This window comes from Pygocentrus nattereri, chromosome 20, assembly GCF_015220715.1.
Source record: "Pygocentrus nattereri isolate fPygNat1 chromosome 20, fPygNat1.pri, whole genome shotgun sequence".
In the NCBI taxonomy this organism is placed as follows: Eukaryota; Metazoa; Chordata; class Actinopteri; order Characiformes; family Serrasalmidae; genus Pygocentrus; species Pygocentrus nattereri.
In genome coordinates, this window is record NC_051230.1 from 31988823 (window position 1) to 32015509 (window position 26687).

At 41.5% G+C, this 26687-nt stretch overlaps 2 protein-coding genes across 5 annotated transcripts; one reads left to right on the forward strand and one right to left on the reverse strand.

The window, feature by feature from the left end:
* Window positions 1–2436: 2436 nt before the first annotated feature.
* On the reverse strand, window positions 2437–16460 carry mvk (mevalonate kinase). 4 transcript variants are annotated; one of them, XM_017709314.2, is made up of 11 exons: window positions 16370–16460; window positions 15503–15611; window positions 15266–15413; window positions 14959–15103; window positions 14565–14720; window positions 12648–12751; window positions 11836–11881; window positions 9514–9604; window positions 7985–8104; window positions 7018–7171; window positions 2437–3755 (listed from the first exon to the last, which is right to left on the reverse strand). In XM_017709314.2, exons 2-11 carry the CDS (start codon window positions 15578–15580, stop codon window positions 3604–3606), a joined length of 1194 nt encoding a protein of 397 aa, XP_017564803.1. In that variant the 5' UTR covers window positions 15581–15611; window positions 16370–16460; the 3' UTR covers window positions 2437–3603. The 4 variants fall into 4 exon arrangements, with proteins under 4 accessions (XP_017564803.1, XP_017564800.1, XP_017564805.1 ...); XM_017709311.2 differs by having other exon boundaries at window positions 16308–16439; XM_017709316.2 differs by having other exon boundaries at window positions 16184–16435.
* A 131-nt stretch (window positions 16461–16591) lies between these two features.
* Window positions 16592–22661, forward strand: mmab (metabolism of cobalamin associated B). The gene is made up of 9 exons (XM_017709317.2): window positions 16592–16771; window positions 17839–17897; window positions 18023–18116; window positions 18212–18269; window positions 18398–18470; window positions 19937–20034; window positions 20750–20814; window positions 21372–21431; window positions 22454–22661. The coding sequence occupies exons 1-9, from the start codon at window positions 16674–16676 to the stop codon at window positions 22548–22550; spliced, it is 702 nt and encodes a 233-aa protein (XP_017564806.1). The 5' UTR covers window positions 16592–16673; the 3' UTR covers window positions 22551–22661.
* The last annotated feature ends 4026 nt before the right edge of the window (window positions 22662–26687 follow it).

The window sequence follows — 26687 nt, forward strand, 5'->3', positions numbered from 1 at the left end:
GAGCAAGAGAATGAAAGAAACAGACTGAAAGAAAAACTGAATAAAAGAGTGAATGAAAGAATGAAGAGAAAGACAAAGAAAGACAGACTGAAGTAAAGACTGAGAGACAGACTGACCAAGAAAGAGACAGACTGAAAGAGAGAGATTGATGGACAAAAAGTCTGACTGACAGACTTAGAGATGGACAGACTGAAAGAATAACAGATTGCAAGAGAGACTGAAAGATACTGACTGAAAGAGACTGAAAGAAACACAGCCTGGAAGAGAGACAGACTGAAAGAGACAGACAGATTGATAGAGAAAGAGACAGACTGAAAGAGAGAGACAGGCTGATAAAGAGACAGACCGAGAGACTAAAAGAGATGAAAATCGAAAGAAAAGTAGAGAGACAGACAGACTGAAATAGAGACAGGCAGAAAGAAAAAGGGAGACAGACTGAAAGAGAAAGAGAGCGGCGAGAGGAGACAACAGTGAGAGTTGGGCAGAGAAGAGGGGGAGAGAGAGAGAGAAAGACAGACAGATAGACTGAATGAGAGAGAGAGGGGAGGGGAGAAAAGAGTGAATGATGAGATTGGGGAGAGAGAGAGAGAGAGTAAGAGAGAGAGAGAGAGAGAGAGAGAAATCAATTATTCCAGACTTCCCCAAATTGACCTTTCCTCTGCCAGCTGTTTGTTGGCTGAACTTCAAAAGCGGCAACGAGGTCGAGCCTCATAGCTCGCCAACAGAGAGAGAGAGTGAGAGAGATAATCCCACACTTCTTTCTCTTCCTCTGTTCAAATCCATTCTCATCCTTCTTTCTTTCTCTCTCCGACTCAGTGTCACTCGCTTCTGCTCACACTAATCCTGTTACTGCATTCACAGACAGACTCCCCCCCCCCCCCCCCCCACCCCCGCCTGACATTCACACCATCCCTCCTCCCTCATCAGACCCTCAGAGACGGGGTCAGGCCAGAGTGACTGTCGAGAGGCCTTCACCTCAGCACAGAGTGCAGCAGCATTAATATGAGATCACTGACACACACCTGCTCGAAACAATAGACGCTTTGATTATCTATTTATTAGGTGTTATTTAATACAGCTCATATGAAATAGCAACTTTTCGGCACTTATGAAGGAGAATTCCACCACTTTTTCTAAATGTCTGCATAATTAAAGGGTTAAAATGTACAACCCCAGTTCCAGTGAAGTTGGGACGTTGTGTAAAACACAAATATAAACAGAAAACGATGATCTGCAAATCCTTTTCAACCCATATTCAATTCTCCCATTGAAAATGTGTGGCGCATTATAAACAACGGAGCCCCCGGACTGCTGAGCAACTGACGTTATACATCAAGCAAGAATGGGAAAGAATTCCAGCTACAAAGCTTCAACAATCAGTGTCCTCAGTTCCCAAACGCTTATTGAGTGTTGTTAAAAGGAAAGGTGATGTAACTCAGTGGTAAACATGCCCCTGTCCCAACTTCTTTGGAACATGTTGCAGACATCAAATTCAAAATGAGTGAATATTTGAAAAAAACAATAAAGTTTATCTGTTTGAACATTAAATATCTTGTCTTTGTAGTGTATTAAAGTGAATATAGGTTGAAAAGGATTTGCAGATCATCGTATTCTGTTTTTATCTATGTTTTACACAACGTCCCAACTTCACTGGAACTGGGGTTGTAAACAGAGTCGTTTAGAGTGTTCACAGTGGTGGTGACAGGAACCAGACGTCCACCTCTAAAAGCTCCTCACAGAAAGTTATTATAGACAATGGTTATGAATTCATTGCCTGATGTCTGAGACGATCGTTGTGAGACGATCTTGGCCTAAAACTAAATGATTTAAACCTCTTCATGGTGGAGGGACATGTGCAGGACGTTGTGAGGAAAAATAGTCCTAAAAGTTTTTTTTTTTTTTTAATAACTATTTTACCATCATCAACATTACATGCACAAACGTGTGCAGGTTCACTGGTGGCTTTGGATAGTAAATAAACGTCTGTATGTGTTGTAGTCATGGTGACCCCTGGTTCCCATCACCACCACTGCAAAGACATCGGAGTCTCTACATTGAACCGTTTCACCAAACCTCTGTGAATCACGTCTCCAGCTCGGAAATTTGGAATATTCTCCGGAATTCCCCCACATGTTTATGCGAATGTGCAGAAACGGGACCCGGGTCAGTGACACTTCCTTCGTTATTATGACAATATAAACATGTTGAAACATGTTGACGTGGGTGTTGCAGCGTTTCCTCCAGGCCGTCACTGCTTCGTGCTTTATTTGTAATATTTTACCCTGGAAAGCTCCAGCAAAGTCCCCTCTCTGGCCGCACACTGTTAAGTGGTCCATTTCCACCCGGCAGTCCACAAATCAGCTCTGCTGGTCAACAGCCAGCAGACTCCTTCATTGCTCTCCTGGCACGCACTGACTGTAAATGATGCAGACTCACTGACTGAATGACCAGCAGTTTATTAGCAGCACTGATAACTGAGGACACAGAGGCATGTTCACATTATAATGTAAGCGCCATAATTAAGTGTCATTTTTTTGGTCAACAGGTTGATATGCATTGATACATATTGATATTTTATGACTCTGTTTGTATTTACTATTTGTGGTCTGTGTTGTCCATTCATATCCCACACACATACTTGGTCAATAAGAGAAACAAAAATGTAGCATAAATATCGATTAAAACAAATAGTTAAATTATTGTTCCACTGCTGTTCATCGAAACCAAAGTCAGCTCTGTGCATTTATGCATTTGATCAGCAAATTCAAATCTTAATGATAGATTTTAATGGGAAATAATATCGTTATTGAGCCTCTGTTGCCATCTAGAGGCTAAACCGTGTCAAAGCAGGTCAGTCCGGATGAGGCACGATCAGAGGATTAACTGTAACTGTATCTGAACTTGAATACCAAATATGTTAAAATGGGAATTTCCACCAATTTCCCAAAGTTTCCATATTGATATTCCACATCTGTAAACAGAGTCATTCCGAGTGGTTTGGCATTAAATGCTTTGTTCTAAAGATGCTTAGCCAGACAGCATTTTCACAGCGGTGATAGGAACCAGATTGTCAAACAAAATGTTGTAGTCAGGAATGTTGTAGTCATGGTGACCCCTGGTTCCCATCACCACCACTGTACACAACCCTGAGTCTCTACAATCAACCATTTAACACCAAACCACTCTGAATAACTCTCATCTTAGCCACTGAATTTGGGAAAATCAGTGCGATTCCCCTTTAATGAGTCGGCAGTTTGCACTCCGCATTAACTAAAGACTCTGGATAACAGGGATCCATCGGTCTTACGTGACAAAACCTTTAGCAGCTCCACTAAAGAGAACATGCCTGTAAATGTGTAGCAGCTGTTTCTCTGAAACGCATCCTGAGGGACTGGATTAAAGGTATACTCTGCGTTTACGTGTTACACCTATACGTCACATTATGTCCATTTTTTCATCAGCGGGACGCCCTTGACCCTTCAAGTGATGGCGCTAACCATCACATGTTCCATAAATACCCGAAATCTCTCCAATACTCCGTCTAGTTGCAATGGACCTTTTTCCTTATTGTACCTTTAATGTCTGTGTTAGAGGTGCAGCTGCTCAGTAGCTGGTGAGGATGCTAAGTGTGTCCTGTGTGATTGAGTTAGAAGAGTGCAGTAGGACCCCTGGTCCGCCTAGGCTGGTCTCCCAGCACTCAAATCCTGCTTCTTTCAGCTCCTGCACTGCTGCCTGCACCACCGACGGCTCTGTTTCTAAAAAAACAAAAAAACAAACAAAACATACTTCAGGGTTCATGTTGTTCCAGGTGGTTGCTAGAGTTGTGGTACCTTTGCTGGCTGATATGTGATTGCTATGGTATCCCAGGTGGTTGGTAGTACGTATGTGAATTTGAATGTGACGTCAATGAGAGTCAGTACTGGAGGGGTCTATAGTGAAATTTCAGAACATTCTGGAGTTTCACATCCTCCATCAGAACAAAAGCAGTTTTAATGCAAAAACCCCTGTCGTTGTGTCTCGCTCATCATCTGTGTGTGACAGAGATAACGGCACTGATGCTCCCGAAATGACAACCGTGTATGTTATTGACAGCATGCAGGTGGTCCTACAGTTTCCAGCCTGCAGCCCCCAGAGCCCATGGGACAAAGCACTAAATGTCTGTAAGTGTCTCTGCAGTCGTCTGGGAGCTTTTAAACGCATAAAGAAGCGTGTCGCTGTCAGAGAAAGCTCTTAAAGCCTCCTGCTGAGTTTGTTGAAAATGTGACAGGTGCCAAGCTTAGTCTGAATACAAAAGCAGAGTCTGGATGAGCACGAAGAAGAAAACCACAGGACGATGGAGAAGCGCAGATCTGACGTTGTCTATTTTTGCCCAGTTTGATTAAATAAATATTACAGTTTCTGCTCTTACCCCAAATGCAGTCGATCAGCCACGACATGATTGTTGTCTGAAAGCTTCTTTAGTTTAGCTGGACCTACGAGGCTAATGTAGCTAATAAATAATGGAAGCTTTGAGACATATAGACCTGTGGTTGGTTAGTGTAGTGGGTAACACCTCTGCCTTCTACGCTGTAGACTGGGGTTCAATCCCCCACCTGGGCAAACACCCTACACTATACCAATAAGAGTCCTTGGGCAAGACTCCTAACGCTACTTTCGCCTACTTGTGTAAAATGATCAAATTGTAAGTCACTCTGGATAAGAGCGTCAGCCAAATGCCGTAAATGTAAATGTAAATATAGACCTACGAGAAGGGAAACCTGAAGTTGGCTTGACTAAGCCAGATAAAATGCCTGAAAAGTTAAAGCTCTTCTACACAGCCGGTAATTCTTTAAACAACGTAATTGGGTTTATATAGAAATTTCAGGGAGCTGCTAGAGTGTTGCTAGGTGGTTGCTGCAGTATTCCGGGTAGTTGCTAGGCAGGTGCTAAGGAAATTCCAGCTAGGTGTTAGGGTGTTGTTGCTAAGTGGTTACTAAGATATCCAAGGTGGTTGCTGGGATGTTGCTAAGTGATTGCTATGTTACGCCAGGTGGTTGCTAAGATAAGTTGTTGCTATGCTATCTTATGTGGAGGCTGTGTGTTTCAGATGGTCGCATCAGTACTATTAGATGATTGTTACAGTATTCCAGGTGGTTGCCTGGCAGTTGCTATGGTATCTGTGGTGGTTGTTAGGGTGTCGCTATGCGGTTCATATGTTCACAAAGCTGACTTCTAGAGTGAGTATTATTTATTTATATATTATTTTTTCTCTTAAGGCTGATAAAAGTTGCTAATTGGCTGACATGGTGTTCCAGGTGGGTGCTAGGGTATTGCTAGGTGGTTGGTATCATTTCTAATGGTTGCTAGTATGTATGCAAATTTTTACTTAATGTTTATGAGAGATGCATATTATGGCATAATTTGTCACTAACCCATTCCACCTTTCATTTTCTTCCATTGGGGAAACTTGTAAACAAATGTATGAGAAGTGGAACATCTGACTGGTTCAAAAAGCAAAAGCACACTATTCGATGGGTCTAGCTCACAAGTTGTAAGAAGAGGAGGAGAATAATAAAACAACTTTTAAAAAATGACCGAAAAAATGCATTTCAGACTTTACATGTATATTAATGCCTTTTTTTTAATAAAGTATGAAAGTGACTATTATTAGTATTTTTTTTTTGAGGTTGTAAATGGAGCCAGGATGATTTTTTGTGTTTTACAGAGACAGTCAGGCCAATCAGAGCTCTGTTGTCATGGTTACATTCCAAGCTAATGTGAATGATGGTGAGTACCTTAATCTAAAATAGCGACGGTTACATTGGACTTGATGTGAAGGTTCCACTGCGTTAAAAATCATGTCAGTTTTTTTAATTCAAAAGACTGTACTTAGTGTGACCAGGCCTTCATTACATCATTACATCCTTAATAGACTTTATATATATATATATATATATATATATATATATATATATATATATATATATATATATATATATATATATACACTAATCACTGTTGTCCCTGGCGTTGGCATAGCAACAGTGGCCTCTCTATAAAAACAATTACTTTCCATGAATACAAAATGACTTGATTTGAAAATGATTTGTCAATATTCTTGTATCTCAAACAAGCTGATGCTCTCAAAGCATGACACTCTACCAAACAGCATCTACTGCTACCCTAAATGTGAGTCAGTGTCAGAGTCTGTCAGTATATACATGCTAATGAGGACCTTAGGGGGCTCAGCTGCTCCGGCCCCCTCTGCGCAATGGGCCCCAGTGCCCCCAGTGCAAGCCAACATCTCTGACAGATGTCAAAAAGGTAAAGCAGACAACTGGTTTCAATTTTTATTTACCAAACTATGATTTTAAGCTTAATGGCGTGTTCTGAAATGACAGCTGTACATGCGAAGCTCACGCCTTTCATACTTCACGCTCCCTCGGCCCCCCTGCCACTCTGCGCTCCGTTCTAGACTTCTCCTGATTATAATTCCTCATATTACTGCCTTCAGGCATAAACAAAGAGAAACACAGCCTGTTAGCTCAATCAGTCGAGTGACAAACTGCAGCCGAGTCTCTGCTGGGTGCCACCTTACCACGACACACACTCTACACAATAAACAATCAGTCAAAAACCCATTAACACCGGCTAATCTGCTGTCAGTGTCTAATATCGGACAGTCATGAGGCCACCACGCTACAAGCTAGAACATTAGTTATGCTAGAACGAGAATAGATGACTTGATAATTAAATCTCAGTAATAGAATTTTAAATTAGTCTGGCCACTTTATTAGAAACCCCTACCTCCAGCGGCTCTGTGGTCAGAAACTGACCCTTGATGAAGGACTAAAGGATGGCTAACACGCACTGTGCATGAGCAGATGAGTAAAAAGAGGTTTCTGATAAAGTGGCCACTGAATATTCATTATAATGCAAATGTTTTGCAGCCTACGTTGAATTTCTTCTGTAAACATATTATATATAATTACTGTGTAAAGATATTAAAATACATGGTGCACATGATGCTCATGTTACCTGGTCGGAGAAGGGTGATGCCGCAGCCCCCTCCGCCCGCTCCGGTCAGCTTGCTGTGCAGCCCGTGGGCGAGTGTGACCCGACACAGGGTGTCCAGAGACGAGTGACCCACGCCCATCACGTTCAGGTGGTGCTGGTTGATGTCGATCAGGTCCTGAGGGGGGAAAAATGCACATTCGGTCAACAACGCTGGGGCTCATACGGCTGCAAATGATTTAGCTACGCTAAAGCAAGAGAGTCAATAACCAACAGGCTCGTTCTGATTTAAACCGATGCGATGGTTCCTTTGCTAGTAAAAGGTTGGACCCCCTTTTGCCTTCAGAACTGCCTCAATTCTTCATGGCAGACTTTCAACAAGGTGTTGGAAACGTTCCTCAGAGATTCTGGTTGGTTATTTGAGTTCCTGTAGCCTTTCTATCATCTGGTTGTGCATGAAAATCCCAGTAGATCAGCAGTTTCTGAAATACTCAGACCAGCCCGTCTGGCACCAACAACCACGCCACGTTCAAAGCCCCTTAAATCCCCTTTCTTCCCTGTTCTGATACTCGGCCTGCACTTCAGCAAGTTCTCTTGACTACCTCTACATGCCTAAATGCATTGAGCTGCAGCCGTGTGATTGGCTGATTAGCTATCTGTGTTAACAAGCAACTGAACTGTACCTAATAAAGTGGCTGGTGAGTGTAGCTTCACTTTGTAGTTCTACAATTACAGACTATAGTCCATCTGTTTCTCTGTTTACTTTGCAAGCCCCCTTTGAACTTCTGGGCCAAAGTGCAGCCGAAATGAGCTTTTACCCTCATCTAACGCTCTGAACTCTGTTCATGAAGGCCTGAGTGTGTGTATCTTGTGAATTTCTAGCCCAGAAAGTGATATAAACCAAATGTAAGTGGCACTGTGAGGGCTTTACTCTCCTACGTGTTGGTGCACTAGCTAACAATGCGAACGTTGTATATTTGCACATTTGTACCTCCAGGATGTTGTAATGTTTGGTCGAGGCTCCCTCGGTGGCCATATCAGCCAGAGTCTGCTCACAGGCCTGAGATACGGCGTCCACGGAGTCCAGCACCGGGGTCATTACAGAGGGATACTACGGATTAAAGGTGGAATGACTTAGCTAAACGGCTCTCATATACACATCACCCAACATAGCTTTAGCACTGGCGCTGGGAGGCTAATGTAGCTAACAAGTAACGGAAGCTTACACGCCACCAATCAGTACGACGCTAACTGCAGGCCTAAGTCATACAACTTGCCTCAAGCTGTACGGAGCTGTGAAGGAACCTTTACTACACTTGCTGACGCTGCACGCCACAGTGTTCTCTGTATAAATGGACTAAAGGGTTAGCAGGGCTAGCACTGCTAAAAACAATAGCAGCAGCCAATAGCCAGAATTTTGTCTGTACTTTTGTCCATATTTTCCGATTTTTGGTTTCATGGACTAAACACGCACATCTGTTAAGGATGACCGAACAACTCCACATGGCCTGAGGACAATGCATGATGATTTGGGAATTAGCATGCTAATCTGTACACTTGTTAGCTACATTAGCCAAACTACTGAAGTAAATTTCAGACAGCAAACTTGTCTTAGGTTACTGGCTACATTTGGAATAAGGGTAAAATTGCCTATATGTGATTTTTAGGGCAAATTATTGTTTAAAGGAGGGCGGCATGGTGATGTGGTGGGTAGCGCTGTCGCCTCACAGCGAGGAGGGCCTGGGTTTGATTCCCCAGCCGGGTGACCGGGGTCCTCTCTGTGTGGAGTTTGCATGTTCTCTCCGTGTCTGCGTGGGTTTCCTCCGGGTTCTCCGGTTTCCTCCCACAGTCCAAAGACATGCAGTCAGGCCAATTGGACGTGCTAAATTGCCCCTGGGTGTGAGTGATTGTCTGTCTGTCTGTCTACCCTGCGATGGACTGGCGACCTGTCCAGGGTGTATCCTGCCTTCCGCCCGATGACCGCTGGGATAGGCTCCAGCGTATTAATGCTGATTACTGAGGAAGGTACATAAAACCATTTATTCTCTGGTGGTAAAATAAAGACTTCAGATTAACAGATGCTAATTACCAAACCGTGGCGAACAGCACAGACCAGCGTGAATTCCATGCTTAAGCTGGTTTATGCTGGTCACCCAGCATGGTCATGCTTGTTGACCAGCATACCAGCATATAAAACACAACATATGCTGACCATCCTTGCTGGTCCGTGCTGTTTTTTCCGTGCACGGCCGGCTGGGGCGTCTGATGTATTTTCATTTTTTATTTTTCTCTCTCCACCCCAGACATCACAGAAGCAAAGTCGACCCACAGACTACCTGCTGCTGTTACCAGGGCAACGGGGCACAGGGGACTTCGTCTGGAGCTTTTCTAAAAGGCACTCAGGAGCCCCTGGAGTGCCCCCCTCCCCACCACACACACACACACAGAGCCGCAGGTGATTATGCTAATTGCAGTGTAAGGGTGTGAAATCACAGGAGGAAGCTCGAGGGTCTTCGGCACCTTGTTAATTTTGTCCTTCACTCCAGAAACCAGAACCTTGGTGCTGCGCGGCACTTTAGTGTTGGTGAGGAGGATCCTGAGCGTGGGCACCCTGAGGACGGGATTAAGAGCGATTATCAGGAGAACACGCTGTGGAGGAAATGATCTCAGAACAGAAACACAATGTGGTGAAAATCAGTGTGTGGAACGGTGGACTGAAGCCCATCACTCTCTGAAGAGGGTCATTTACTGCCCTTCATCAAAAACACAGTCAGTGATCAGCCTATCAGAGTGAAGGGAGCAGTGAGGGGACGGGGCCTACACTGCGGACACACTCACACTCATAACTACTTTTTTCTGAAGAGCTTATAAATGGAACAGGTCGTCATTTTTGAGGTTTATTTTTCAATTTGAATTTATTTTTGAATGTGTGTTAATTTTTTAACAAACAAAATATCAACATTTTAACTGAATTTAGACCTTTGTAATCAATAAACGTATCAAACCGGAGATGATGTATTCACTAATGCACACACACACACACACACACACACACACACACACACACACACACACACAAACTCTTGCATATATGCATGCGTGTTGGCACCAAATTATGCGTTGATATTCTAAGTGAAAATGAGTCACACATCCTCTACAGACAACACACCTGCACATTTTAATACAACATTACTTTTAATTTACGGAATTTAATGTATTGGAAGTATAAAACATGTTTTCAAACTTTTACACAGACCACATTTTATGGCACGTTTTACATTGTGTGTATGTATATACACACACATACATACACACACACACACACACACACACACACACACACACAAAACCCCAATTCCAGTGAAGTTGGGACGTTGTGTAAAACATAAATAAAAACAGAATACGATGATTTGCAAATCCTTTTCAACCCTTATTCAACTGAATCCACTACAAAGTCGAGATATTTAATGTTCAAACTGATGTACAGCTTCAGCTGTTCAACAGTCCGGGGTGTCCGTCATCGTATTTTGTGCCTTCATAATGTGCCACATATCTTCAATGGGAGACGGTCTGGACTGCAGGCAGGCCAGTCTAGTACCCACACTCTTTTACTACGAAGCCATGCTGTTGTAACACGTGCAGAATGTGGCTTGGCATCGTCTTGCTGAAATAAGCAGGACGTCCCTGAAAAAGACGCTGCTTGGATGGCAGCAGATGTTGCTCCAAAACCTGTATGTACCTTTCAGCATTAATGGTGCCTTCACAGATGTGCAGGTGACCCCTGCCATGGGCACTAACACACCCCCACACCATCAGAGATGCTGGCTTTTGAACTTTGCGCTGAAAACAATCCGGACAGTCCTTTTCCTCTTTGGCCCGGAGGACACGACGTCCATGATTTCCAGAAACAGTGTGAAGTGTGGACGCGTCAGACCACAGGACACTTTTCCACTCTGCGTCAGTCCATCTCAGATGAGCTCGGCCCAGAGAAGCCGGCGGCGTTTCTGGGTGGTGTTGATATGAGGCTTTGCTTTGCATGGCAGAGTTTTAACTTGGGAATATCCGTTACAGAATGATGTCTGTTTTTAACGCAGTGCTGCCTGAGGGATCGAAGGTCACAGGATCAGTGTTGGTTTTCTGCCTCGCCGCTTACTTGCAGAGATTTCTCCAGATTCTCTGAATCTTTTGATGATATTATGGACTGTAGATGATGAAATCCCTAAATTCCTTACAGTTGCACGTTGAGAAACGTTGTTCTTAAACTGTTGGACTATTTGCTCACGCAGTTGTTCACTAAGTGGTGAACCTCGCCCCGTCCTTGCTTGTGAACGACTGAGCCTCTCAGGGATGCTCCCTTTATACCCAGTCACTCACCTGTTTCCAATTAACCTGTTCACCTGTGGAACGTTCCAAACAGGTGTTTTTGACCATTCCTCAACTTTCCCAGTCTTTTGTTGCCCCTGTCCCAACTTCTCTGGAACGTGTTGCAGGCATCAAATTCAAAATGAGTGAATATTTGCAAAAAACAATAAAGTTTATCTGTTTGAACATTAAATATCTCGACTTTGTAGTGTATTCAATTGAATATAGATTAAAAAGGATTTGCAAATCATCGTATTCTGTTTTTATTCATGTTTTACACATCCCAACTTCATTGGAATTGGGGTTGTAACACACACACACACACACACACACCCACACATACATATATAAAACGGAAACTGTATTTTTCAGTACTCCATTTGTGGGAACATACTAATAATAAATAATCCATAAACATCCAGAGTTCTTAGCGTTGTTCTGCTTTACAATTTAAATGTAATTATGCTTTAAGCCTCTTACCTGCTCAGTGGAGTTATCATCCCAGCATGGTACCTCAAAACACCCCCTAAAACACACATATACAAACACATACACACTTACACAGCATGAGGCATCGTCAGACTTTCCAAACACACATAATGCTGACATAATTATTACAGCAAATCACAGCAAATTACAGCATAGTTGCTGTTATTATATAAAAAAACCCTGTTTCAGATTCAACAGCAAGGAATAGTAGCCTTAAAAGAGTTCCACCAATGCTCATACCTAACCAGCTTCTCAAGACTATTTGCTGGTCAGGGCAATTCAGCTGATGTTTAACTCCTGAGCATGTTTTGTAAATGAACTCACACATAGGCATTAAATCCGTCGCTGCTATCCAAAAAAAACTTGATCTCCATTTTGTAATTTTAACTATTTTTTTTTTATTTTAAAATGCCAACTGACCTTAATAATGTGTTAAAATTTCAGGATGACTGGACCCACAGAAATGCTTCAAAATTACTTGGGGAAAAAATGTGACATTAACTTCCATTTAAAGTCAAGCACGTTTCCTTTTCCTGTAAAGTTACCACTTTAGAAATACAAAAGCAACGACTAGCACATCTGTAATAGGAACCTCTCGGACGACTGGGACCAACATACAGCCTTCTGTATCAATCCTATTATTCGGCACGTTTCTGTTTTGCATACTCTACAACATTTGACTCATGAAGAGTTCGATCAAAGATCTAAACATGGAAAAACTGCAATATGAACTGAAGGAGTTCCCCAGGGTTCAGTATTAAGAACCCCTGAGTTATTATGCTAACTGACAGCAGCAGCCTCACCCCATGTGCTCACTGCATTGTCCACTCCAGACGGGTTTCCGTGGATGATCTTCTCACCCTGAAACGCCCACTTATTGATCAGCTCCAGCTCCGCATCGCTCCACCTCAAACACACACGGCCAACATGACCACGTCACAAACAGTCCTTCTGAATGTGTTTTTGTGATTGTGTTTTGCAGCAGGATTAGTTTGAAATGGGGAGGTTCTATATTCAAACTGATTATCCTTAGTTTGTAATGATTTGATTTAAAATTATTTGATTAATATTTGTACAGTGAGTTTAATCCAGTATGATTGTGTGTGCAGGTTTAGTCTTACTGTAATATATGTGGAGTGATTTTAATCCAGTGTGAATCTGCAGTGTGTAGTTTTACAGTTTTACTGTAATATATGTGGAGTGATTTTAATCCAGTATGAATCTGCAGTGTGTAGTTTTACAGTCTGACTGTAATAATTGTGGAGTGATTTTAATCCAGTATGAATCTGCAGTGTGTAGTTTTACAGTCTGACTGTAATAATTGTGGAGTGATTTTAATCCAGTATGAATCTGCAGTGTGTAGTTTTACAGTCTGACTGTAATAATTGTGGAGTAATTTTAATCCAGTATGAATCTGCAGTGTGTGTAGTTTTACAGTCTGACAGTAATAATTGTGGAGTGATTTTAATCCAGTATGAATCTGCAGCGTGTAGTTTTACAGTCTGACTGTAATAATTGTGGAGTGATTTTAATCCAGTATGAATCTGCAGTGTGTAGTTTTACAGTCTGACTGTAATAATTGTGGAGTGATTTTAATCCAGTATGAATCTGTAGTGTGTGTAGTTTTACAGTCTGACTGTAATAATTGTGGAGTGATTTTAATCCAGTATGAATCTGCAGTGTGTAGTTTTACAGTCTGACGGTAATAATTGTGGAGTGATTTTAATCCAGTATGAATCTGCAGTGTGTGTAGTTTTACAGTCTGACTGTAATAATTGTGGAGTGATTTTAATCCAGTGTGAATCTGCAGCGTGTAGTTTTACAGTCTGACTGTAATAATTGTGGAGTGATTTTAATCCAGTATGAATCTGCAGTGTGTGTAGTTTTACAGTCTGACTGTAATAATTGTGGAGTGATTTTAATCCAGTATGAATCTGCAGCGTGTGTAGTTTTACAGTCTGACTGTAATAATTGTGGAGTGCTTTTAATCCAGTGTGAATCTGCAGTGTGTAGTTTTACAGTCTGACTGTAATAATTGTGGAGTGATTTTAATCCAGTATGAATCTGCAGTGTGTGTAGTTTTACAGTCTGACTGTAATAATTGTGGAGTGCTTTTAATCCAGTGTGAATCTGCAGTGTGTAGTTTTACAGTCTGACTGTAATAATTGTGGAGTGATTTTAATCCAGTATGAATCTGCAGTGTGTAGTTTTACAGTCTGACTGTAATAATTGTGGAGTGCTTTTAATCCAGTGTGAATCTGCAGTGTGTAGTTTTACAGTCTGACTGTAATAATTGTGGAGTGCTTTTAATCCAGTGTGAATCTGCAGTGTGTAGTTTTACAGTCTGACTGTAATAATTGTGGAGTGCTTTTAATCCAGTATGAATCTGCAGTGTGTAGTTTTACAGTCTGACTGTAATAATTGTGGAGTGCTTTTAATCCAGTATGAATCTGCAGTGTGTAGTTTTACAGTCTGACTGTAATAATTGTGGACTGATTTTAATCCAGTATGAATCTGCAGTGTGTAGTTTTACAGTCTGACTGTAATAATTGTGGAGCGATTTTAATCCAGTATGAATCTGCAGTGTGTAGTTTTACAGTCTGACTGTAATAATTGTGGAGTGATTTTAATCCAGTATGAATCTGCAGTGTGTAGTTTTACAGTCTGACTGTAATAATTGTGGAGTGATTTTAATCCAGTATGAATGTATTGTGTGTTACCTGGCTGTGTTCTGCTGCTGTATGAGGGGGGTGGAAATGGTTCCTCTGGCTGAAAGCAGAGCAGCAGACAGACACACACTGAAAGCAGCACTGGAGCCCAAACCTGCACCTGTGGGCAGCTCTGACCACACACACACACTCAGACTGGGCAAAACCCTCAACACAACACACACAACATCCTGTATAAGCATGACACATTTACATTCATTCAGAACAACTACGATGATATAAACTGAGTCTGTTCTACAGTTTCTCACTAGACTGAACGAATGACTGGGGCTTCTAACTGGCTGTTTTCAGATTTGCTGACAGTTGTTGTGTATTTACATTTATTATCATTATTGTAGGAAAAGGAAAAATGTAGAAACACAACTAGATATGGACCAATACTTACTCTGCGTCTGCAAACACGCTCAGGTAGATGTAGAGGAAGGCCAGAACTGCCATGCTTCTGGTGTCGGTGGAGCCGTCAGTAATGGCCATAAACTCTCGCAGCCTCTTCACCAGGTTTGAATCCAGCTCACTGGAGCTGCAGTCAGCTGAGACAAAAAGTATGAACAAAGTAAAGTATGGGTCAAGAACATGGGAAGGAATTCAGCTTTGGGCTAAATCTTTATTTTTCCCCCTGGTTGGCCTGGATGGGGACTCTGAAGGGAAATATGACTGTGAGACTCCTGAATCACATCCTACGACATCCTTACCTTTCCAGCCAGACAGTAGGGACTTCAGAGCTGTAATGTCCCAGGACAGGAAGGTGTCAATATTAGGGAGATTGACGCACACTTTACCAGCGGATGTGGCCTGCAGGCGCAGATACGTGCGCAGGTTCAGGCTTACGGCCAGAGCCACCTGTTCACAAACAGAGAGATCAAAAACTTCAATTTAGTGTTGATCACTGAAATTCTGACATCATGAGACACTTTTAAGTGTGCACTCACCTTCCCATGAACCACTGCATGCTCACCATGCAGGATGGACTTGCCTGGGGCCGAAATGTAGCGTTCTCTCGCGTGCATCTTGAATATTAATATTTACGCATGTGCAGCGCTGGAACAGAAGTGAGGTTCACCAGATAAGAGTAAACTGAACCAGCTGGGTGAACTGAACAGTAAAGTTAAGAGGTTAAGAGGCGAACATGCACAGTTACCCTACCATAACAGTTGAGGGGAAACTCCACCACTTTTTCAAAAATGTTTGTGTAATTAAACAGCTAACAGATCAAGGAAGTCACTGAGGGTGGCTTGGTTTCGTGTGAGATGCTCTGGGGTTTTTTCAGAACTATTCACAGTGGTGGTGATAGGAACCAGACATCCACCTCTAAAAGCTCCCTCACAGAAAATTACTACATGAAACGGACGTTGTTTTAAGGCAGTTTTGCGATAACGTTTTTGGTCTGAAACGTTTGATTTTAATCCATTCGTGGTGGAAGGACACGTGTGAGGCAAAACAGTCCCCAAAGAAAACTTGGTGCATCAGATTCATGACTAATTTGCCATCAACAACTCAGAGAGCTCATGTAGATTAAAGGTTATGAGTTTAGATAGTAAATAAAACGGCTGTGCTTCTCTTGTAAGCCAAGCCACTCTGAGTGGCCATGTATTTACATCCCATTCACTGACCGTTAGGAAATTTTAGAAAATTTGGTGGCGTTCCCCTTCGCCGTGGTACTGACTTCCACAGCAAAACCGACGGGAACAGCGCGAGCACGGGGTCTACAGCCATGTCACTTCAGTTAGCACTCACCGCAGAGCGCCCTCGCGTCGCATTAACCCAGAAAGAGTGAATTTACACGCATGAAAACGCACATAAGTCGGCGGAAAGGCGGTCAACAGGTCCGCTCGTCTTCCCTCTGCAGGTCATCTCACTCCGCAAACTCGCTCCACACGCCCAGTGACGTCAAACAGCCTGCCGAGCGGGCCAATCAGAGCGCGACTCTCCGCGCACCGATCGCCCAACATCCAATCACAAGCCAGATTCCCGCTCGCACCGTCATCGGGCGACTTAACGCCCCTGCCAGCCCCCTGTACGGGTAGCGACGGAGGCCAAACGTAGTGACTTGTAAACACAGACGTCTCTAGAATGGCGTTGTGAAATTGAGCTGAGAGGATCATGGCAGCGGCCGCGGCTCGCTGTGCGCAGCTCCGCTCCGTCCTCCGACCGGCGGCGTGTGTGCGGGCGATACAGCCCCCCGGTGGAGGGGAGAGAAGGTAGCTCGATATCTGACTTCCCAGAGTGAAGCCAAGCCTCGCTGCTGTCAGTCTGCGGCGAGGCTATGTCGGCCTTTCCGTTCCACCTTAACTGGTGTAGCTGTCGCGCCGTGACGGGCGGTGGATAGAAGAAGCTGCTGCAACATTTAAGGTGGAACGGAGAGTTCGATAAGAAGCTCGCACCTAGTGTTTTCCTTACTTGCTCCTAGACAGGCACATTACTGAGCCCAACTGGGTGGTTCTGCTAGAACTAGATCACTGAATTGTTGTGCTGTTTGTGCTTTAGACTAAATACACCACCCATATATATGAGTTTATAGATCTGTCTGTCTATATCTGTATACATGACCACTGTGTAGTTCTACAGTTACAGACTGTAGTCCATCTCTTTCTCTGATAGTCTGTTACCCTGTTCTTCAGTGGTCAGGACCCCCATGGACCCTCACAGAGCAGGTACTATTTGGGTGGTGGGTCATTCTCAGCCCTGCAGTAACACTGACGTGGTGGTTAGTGTGTGTTGCGCTGGTCTGAGTGGATCAGACACAGCAGTGCTGCTGGAGTTTTTAAACACCTCAGTGTCGCTGCTGGACTGAGAATAGTCCACCAACCAAAAATATCCAGCCAGCAGCGTCCTGTGGGCAGCATCCTGTGACCACTGATGAAGGACTAGAGGATGACCAACACAAACTGTGCAGCAGCAGATGAGCTGTCGTCTCTGACTTTACATCTACAAGGTGGACCGACAAGGTAGGAGTGTCTAATGGAGTGGACAGTGAGTGGACACAGTGTTCAAAAACTCCAGCAGCACCGCTGCGTCTGATCCACTCGCACCAGCGCAACACACACTAATACACCACCACGACGTCAGTGTTACTGCAGTGCTGAGAATGATCCACCACTCAAATAGTACCTGCTCTGTGAGGGACCATGGGGGTCCTGACCACTGAAGAACAGGGTAACAGAGTAAAGAGAAACAGATGGACTACAGTCTGTAACTGTAGAGCTACAGAGTGCAGTTCTATATAAATATGTCTTACCATTGATACTCTCCTACTTTTCTGAGGCAGCTATACCACAAAATCTGAAGACCGGATTCCGAAGATATACACCAAAACAGGAGATAAAGGTTTTCCTAACATCTTTTGGCCTTATACATGCATAACATGCCATGAAACGTTCCATTTCACAACATTTCTGACAAATGCTCCCCCATTTAAAGCAAAGTGGGTTCTGTTGTTTCCATTTCACCAGGCTTTTCTAGCACATTCACCGGAGAGAGGAGGCCGAAGGAGGACCACATATTTGAAGCTTTGGGAACAACAGATGAGCTGTCATCAGCCATAGGGTGAACACCACAGGAGTGCATGGCTCCACATGTTCTAAGCTTTCATGATTATAAGTCTAATTACAAGGTAAAGTCCTGTATGTGTCCTCTTTCAGGCTGGCCAGAGAGTTTTGCCTTGAGAAAGGACATTCCTTCACAGATCAGCTAGACAAGGTGTGTATGTATTTAAGGTGTGTGTGTATTTAAGGTGTTTTATGTTTTATTTAATGTGTTTAATGTATTAGAGCAGATTGGAGGGCAGTTTCTTGGATGTGTTCACACTTTGCCTTTTCCTCATGCAGATCCAGTGTGTGCTGCAGGATGTGGGCTCCAACATTGCAACTCCTCGCTCGTCAGCCAGAGAGAGTCACATCAGTATGTAGGGCTTAACGTGAAGCCGTGTGCAGTCATTCATGTCCAGTGGAGTCCAAAGTTTGCCTTCTTTAGTTTTGCACTGAAGTTAAAAGGCTAATGTAGCAATAATGTAATACAAATCTATGTCATTGAGGTTTGGTACTACTTATAATATTTCTGAATGGTCTAAAAGTAGTTTGTTTATTATTAGTTAGTTCATAATTGCTTTAAAAACCACTAATTAGCAGTTATAACACATTAATAGAAGGGCAGAAGTGAGCTGTTATATCTGAGGAATATGATGATGTGGTTACGCTGACCTAATGAGGGGTCACTATTAGACAGACAACAGGTCACTGTTACCCTTTTCATTCATGTGTTGTAAATGCTTGCTAATGATTTTAAGGTCTTTATTAATTAGACAACCCTTGATAATGTCGTTTTAAACCATTTAACGCAACATTTAAAGTGGCACCACTGTTATTATATTAGCCTTTTGTCATATCTGCTCAATAGCAGAACCTTTTTTTGGTGCCATATAGAACTGTCTTCAAAAAATGCCATATCTAGAACCATGTACAGCACATTCTCCAACAATCCGAGGAACCATTTCACAGAAACTGACAGTTACCTCTATTAACTCCACACGGTTTGCGGCGAGTGTGCAATGATGTAGGGACGCAGTTAACACCGTGCTAATTGGTGGGCTTCCATTACTTGTTAGCTACCTTAGCCTTGTAGCTCCAGCGCTCAAACGGAAGATTTCGACCCCTGAGGTCCCCTTACTTACCAAAAAGAGTCGTAATTGGGGCAGTCGTGGGCTGGAGGTTAGGGATCCAGCCTCGTGACCGGAAGGTCGCCGGTTTGATCCCCAGAGCCGACAGTCCATAACTGAAGTGCCCTTGAGCAAGACACCTAACCCCCAACTGCTCCCCGGGCGCTACGGATTGGGCTGCCCACCGCTCCGGGCAAGTGTGCTCACTGCCCCCTAGTGTGTGTGTGTGCTCACTAGAGTGTATGTGGTGTTTCACTTCACAGATGGGTTAAATGCGGAGGCGAAATTTCCCCGTTGTGGGACTAATAAGGGTCTCTTAAATTAAATTATTAAATAATTCATTCTTGTGAGACTATTTCCCAACCGCTCTTCATCCCAGACAGGTAAACAGGCTGTCTACATTGCTGTGCCTTTAAGACCGATATATGTAAATGAGCTCCTCTCTCAATGCCTGCCTTGTGTTGTGCAGCACAGACTGAAACACTCCTTATAACTTCAGTGTGAGTGAGCGGGGCTAAACTGCTGTAGGCTGAGTAGGTGGATATATGGGGAGTAAATGGTTATATGAGCCCTTTAAATCGTCCCATGTGTCTTTCTAGCCATGTAACCCGTGTATTTTTTTTGTAAACCCTGTTGGAAACAGCAAACCACTGAAGGCTTCCGCAGCATTTGTTGTTGTTTCAGTCAGTGTTTTCTTCTCATTCTAATCCAGAAAAGACGAAGTTCAGCAGTCAGCCGGTAGCAGAGCTGGAGAGCTGGATTGATTCCTACACAGAGGAGCTTCCTCCGCTCACCAGCTTCATACTGCCTGTGAGTTTGTTTGCACCACCATGTGAGCTATGCATGTTTACTGTGGTGAATTTTTGGAGTTTATAACACTGTAATTAACACGGTGACATACATAGAGTGTATAAAGGGCACAGAAAAGGAAAAAAAATGGTTAAAATGTGACAAATATAATTTTCCGCACAAGCATACATTAAGCCTTTTTCTAGTTTAAGCCTTGTTGAGTCCAGGCTTAAGCTTAAAGGGCAATTCCATTGATTTCTTAAAAAAAGAGGGAAGTTGCTCTTTAATATGAGTCTAAAGAACCAGCTCTTTATATAATAATTAACCCCAGAAGGACATTAGTATTGTAGGACTGAGATTAAGTAAGTAGTAGGAAAAACGGGAAAGCACCAGTAGTGCTAAATAGCACTATCAGAATTTAGATGAAGAAGTTTGGTATTCAGTGTTTCACTGCACTAAATGCAGCTGTAAGGGACTAATTCTGCTCTCTTTGTAGTGAAACATGCAGCTTTTACTGCCGACAACACAAACGATATACTCAGAAAAGCATATTGAGATCTAATTCATCACAATAATGATAAAATATCATGTTGCCCACCACTAGTGATGCAGGTCTTATGGTGGAAGATGCATGTTTTGGCTGTGTTTGCTGTTTTATGGCTTTATTGTGAGAAAATGGTGCTCAGTGTGTCTTCATAGCGTCTCTTGTCCTCTAACTGTGGTTGACATTCTGCAGTCTGGAGGGAAGAGCAGTGCTGCACTGCATGTTGCCAGAGCTGTGTGTCGGCGGGCCGAGCGCTGGTCAGTCTCTCTCTCTCACACACACACACACACACACACACACACACACACAAACACACACACTTGTAAGAGTGTACAGTATATTTATAGCTTCACAGTGTAGAATAATTCTCAGACCCAGATTAAGTTCAGACTGAAATGAAACAGTGATTTGCCGTTAGTGCTGCAGTTTAGTCCAAGACTAAGACTAAGATTAAGTGACCCTTAACGATCCCACAACAGGGAAATTTCACCTTCGCATTTAACTCATCACACTAGGGGGCAGTGAGCACACTTGACTGGAGTGTTGGGCAGCCCAATCCGCAGCGCCCGGGGAGCAGTTGGGGGTTAGATGTCTTGCTCAAGGACACCTCAGTCATGGACTGTCGGCTCTGGGGATCGAACCGCGACCTTCCGGTCACAAGGCTGGTTCCCTGACCTCCTCCAGCCCATGACTAGGCTTAATCTATGTCTGGGATCCTGTTTACAGAGTTTAAATGTGATCACTTTCACTGTTTCCAGCATCTTTGAAGAACCTATAAATCACCACTGACCCTTTTCTCTGTGTTTCTCTGCAGTGTGGCTCCTATAATCCGCTCCGGTGAGGCCGACCCTGATGTGGGCAAGTATCTCAACAGGTAAACCACTGAATTCGTCCCACTGACATCTTCTTCTGCATTCACTTTAGCAGTAAGCTAAACCACTCACACGGGTGGTTGTAGTCATATACAGTCGAGTGCAAAAGTTTGAGCTCCCCCAGCCAAATGACATGTTTTTGTAGAGTTTCTAAGTGAACACGACAGATCCTCTACAGACAGCACGCATAAATATGGCCCTTTTCAATGTACTTATTGAAGTATGAGTTTTATATGTCAACTTCAGCAAATAAACAGTTATTGTGCTTTAAAATGTGTAGAGAACACGTTCACTTAAATTAGACGTGCCGTTTGACCAGAGGCCCAAACTTTTGCACAAGACTCTATACATTTCACACACTCTACACTCTTAAGAAAGATGGTTCTTCATGGTTCTCTAGGGAACAAAAATGGATGTAGAACCATGGACACTCAAAAACCTGCATGATTAAATGTGCTGGAGATGGTTCCATATAGCACCTTTTTGAAAAGGGTTCTATGTAGCACCAAAAATGGCTCTGCTATTATTACAAGCTTCACATCATGTGAACTGTAGCAGAACCCTTTCCAAAAAGGTGCTACGTAGAACCATCTACAGCACATTCTCCATCAGTCTGAAGATCCCTTTCATGATGCACAGAAGCCTTTAATCGGGCAAAGGGCTAGTTGAGTGTTCATGGTTCTATATAGAACAGTTTCCTTCACTAAAGAACCCCTGAAGAACCTTCTTTTTAAGAGTGTAGTGTCCAGATGTTTACCACTAACATGCAAGAGTCCCTGAGAAAACTGGCATGAGTTTAATTAGAAATGAACGCGAGATTTGATGATCATCGCTTTGTTCGGCTGTTATTCTGCTTCGTTTCAGTCAAAGAGCTGCTAAACTAGTTTATTACTATATGCATTATTTCATTTTTGACACAGTTCTTTATTGGTTGAGTGCAGTGACTGTCGCATTGTTTGTAAACCTTGCTGGTTTGAATGAACTGAAATGCTAAAGCTTTGTTGTCCTGCTGCTCTTCGTTCAGGCTGAGTGATTACCTCTTCACTCTGGCCAGATACGCAGCGCTGAAAGAGGGAAACAGTGAGAGGATCTACACGAGACCTGAAGGAGGATGTGTCTGAAATCCTGCACTTTCTTCCTCTGCCCTCTTCACATTTATCAGTGCGTTAAAAGCACAGCGATTCACTGCTCGTCTCCCAAGAAATTAGAAATAAAGGTTTTTTAATACACTTTCTGGTATCAGTTTTATATCATTCATTGACTTCATTTTGAATCTTCCCCAGCTGAAATTAAGTTGAAAAAGTAGAAATGCTATTTGTACAACTGAATTTTTTGTAGTATTTAATGTCCAAATTTCTAACATTTCCGAATTTTCAATGTCGCAAGTAGAGATTATATATGTTCTCAGGCAAGATTTCAGTTACTAGTACGAATTCCTGGCTTGTACCTTTCATTTTAATGTAAGAAACCAATTTGATTAATATTAATTACGTTGTAATATGTGCTGATTGCTAATCAAAAGTGAAAATGGTATTCTGACATGTTGGAAATCCCAGAAGTAAATGTTTGTTTCACTGCTGAAATTGATACCTCATATCTCCATTTTTCTCGTTTTTTTTTAGTTTTTATCAGAATTTGAAAAGGCATGTTGCCCTTTACGTTGTGTATAAATTTCATGATGAATGGAAGAAAAGAAATGGTCCAAAATGACTTGACAATATGTCTGGTTCCATTGACTTGCATTAAAAGTAAAGTAGGTTTTTTCCTTCTCCTGTAAAGTTACTATTTTGGAGATACAAGTTTTTTTTCCTCGACATCGTTATGCTAAATGGCCTGTTTTCCCTTTGAACATAATATTGCGATGAAAAAATGCTGAAGTATAACTTGTATGCTAAAATATAATTCCTATTTAATAACATTTTATATTTTTTCACCAGTGTTCAAAGTCTGCACATGCTCAAGTGGAATCCTTTAGCAGATATAAATCTAAACCATCAAACAAGTTGAGCTTTGGTGGAGCCACTAGGAGGCACTCCAGGACCAAGTATTCCACTTCCATTTGAGTTTTCATTCCCTGTGTTGATATATATTTAAAAAAAATAACAATACAGTAAGAAAAAGAAAAAACTCTTTGAGCAACAGTAACAACATTTTAAGAGAGATTAATAAAAAATATTTAAAATGGGAGGCATTTTTAATTAATATGAAAATTCATTAGGAAAATGTGCCATAACTTTTGCACAGGCCAAATTTGATGTTGTATTCTTTCCCGTATGTTAAATTTAGCAAATGAAAACAGAACACTTCCCGCTTTGTAACAATGCTTATACATTTTTTATAAACTCCAGTAATACTTCATAAATTCTTTGGTGACTTATAAATATGTAGTTTCACAAGTGTAGCTTTTTGGTATATTTCCTTTTAAATGGACAGTAGTCTATAAAGCACCTATAAACCTCATTAATAATTAGAAAACTTTATAAACATTCAATATCATTAAAACCACGAGTGAATGAAGTATGTTATCTTTATTATAAATCAAATATATATCAGGAATTTTCATTATTTTGGGAGCACTAAAAAGGCACAGACACATTATTATTAATAAATCATTCAAATGTTTCATCCTTTAATTTCTGTAAAATTTTTTTAAATCTTCATTTTTTAAATTGCTCTTAAATTCTAAAAAGTAATGTTACAATAACAAGATTTATTTTAAGTAAGAAAAAGTGTTTTGTCCAAATATGATCAGAATACATAAGTGACACCTAATTAACTTTGGCAGGAAGCAATAATAAAACATACAGGAAAAAAATCACAGTAGAATTACAGTAAATTTCTGCATTACTTTCACAGTAATTTACTGAACCATATCAACAGTAAATTGCAATAAAAGAAATTGTACACTATGAATGTACAGCTACCTGCCTTTAACTGTTCACTTACTGTAGTAAACTACAGTCAACGGTAAGGTCCTGTATTTTTACATAAAATTTACATTACATTACATTACATTTTAATGTATGTATGTAAAAACAGCTTTTTCCCACCTCTAAATATGTTAATTAATCTTAGCTTTATTGATATTAAAGGAAAAGATAATAATAAAACAAAATCAATTTACACATTTATTTACATTCATGTTTTGCCCTGTACATGCATAGAATATCTCACTTATACATTCCTTGTAGTTTAACTCAGGTCATGTAGTACCAATAAAAAATCACAAATTTTTGTCAAAATGTCAATTTTCCAGCATTTAAAAACACCCATAATAAAGCAGCAAATAAATCTAATAAAAAGGTTATAAGCATATTTATAACAATATAAGAATACAGGCTTCATTAAATGTGTGTATAAAAAAGCGTCTAAAATAATATATGAAATGTCCTAAAATAAACATTAAAAGTTAAATGGTTTCTTCATCTGTTGGGTATAGTGAGCATTTAGCATAGTTTATTGCAGCTCTTCTATCTTTGCCTGTTAAATTTGTGTTTTTACCCCATGGTCTTCTTTAGAATCAGCTGCTGTAATAAAACATGAAGAGCAATTAAAAAAAATCATTAAGTAAACTAAAAGCATATTTAAGGTGCAGTATACTTCTCTTTTTTGTAATTCTGTCTCAAAATTCTCCAAACCCAATATCTCTTTACAGAGTCTGTACATCATACACACATAACATGAATTTTTACTTATTAAAAATAAAGAAAAAGGGCCCATTTAATATAAAAACCCAATTCCACGCTGGGACAGTGATTAAAATGCTAATAAAAATGAGTTTTTTACTTCTTTGGCCCAGAAAACACAACATCCATTATTCCCATAAACAGTCTGAAAAGTGGACTCATCAGATCACAGCACACGTTTCCACTGAACTTCAGTCCATTTCAGAGCTCGTGCCCAGAGAAGTGGGCAGTGTTTCTGGACTTTGCCACTATTTCTTCCTCTGTGCATAACTTGTATTTGTGATGCAGCGACGTTCAGTGTTTACTGACAGCCATTTGTCAAAGTGTTCCTGAGGCCAGGTGGTGATACCCATCATTGAAGCATGCTGGGTTTAATGCAGTGCCATCTGAGGCCTTGTTTTCTCCAGAATCTCTGAATATTATGCATCATAGAGAGTTAATTACCTCAAATCCTGACAAACACTCCTTTTACACCCAAGCATGATTGTATCACCGAATGTTTTCAGAACATTTCACAATGTTTCTGGCCTTAAATTATTCCTGTCTCAATCTTTTTGGATTGTGCTGTGGGCATCAGTTTCAGAATTAATGTATATTTACTAAATGAATAGTACGGCCATAAGGTAATTAATTGGCCAGATAAAACATTAAGCATCTTGTCTTTGTACTGTTTCTATTTAAGTACAGATGAAAGTGGATTTACAAACACTTCTTTCTGATTTACATTTCACACACATTCCCAACGGTTTAGGAATCAAGTTTATATGAAGTAGCCATCAAAATAATAACAATACTTTACCTTCTATGTTATTTTCTGGCCTTTAGTAAGATTAGTAGAGCGCTGAGTACCACAGTCGCAACACCGAAGATCACAGTCAAGATGAAGAAGATATTGAAAGAGCTGCCTTCTGCTTCTTCTGCTTCATGTGCTTCTTGATCTAGATAGAAAACACATTTCTGGATATGTAAAACCACAAATGTGCAGTTAAAACTACACACACAGTCACACGAGCTCTTCTCTATGAACACCACTTTCTCATAAACCTTCATGCCAGTTCCAGCATAAGAACGGGTTCACGTGTGCTTTGTTTTGCGGTTTTTGGAAGGTGTTCTTCAGCCCAGTAAGCAGAGCTGTAAGTGTTCAACAGGAATAAACAGCAAGAAACAAGACCGACTCAAACATGACAAACCTTTTAATTCCTTTCGCTCGAAATGTTATTTACAAGATCTAAGGTAAGTAGCTGGACATTACCTTTAACTTGTAGAAGTGTTGCACTGCTGATGGTTAAGTTGCCATGCATCCTCTGAATGCCACAGAAATAGAGTCCAGAATCAGCCAATCTGACTTCACGTATTATGAGAGAAACAGTCGTGGAGTTGTTCACAAACCCCGTAATTCTCTCAAAATCATGAGGCCGTTTGATCACGTGTGCTGAGTAAAGCATTAAAAGGAATTCTGGAGCAGAAGTATTTATCTGCTTGAACCAGTGTATATACGGCGATCCATTTATGAGGTTGCTGTGGCAGTGAAGAGTCACATTATCTCCAGGTTCTGCCTCCAACATTAAAGTG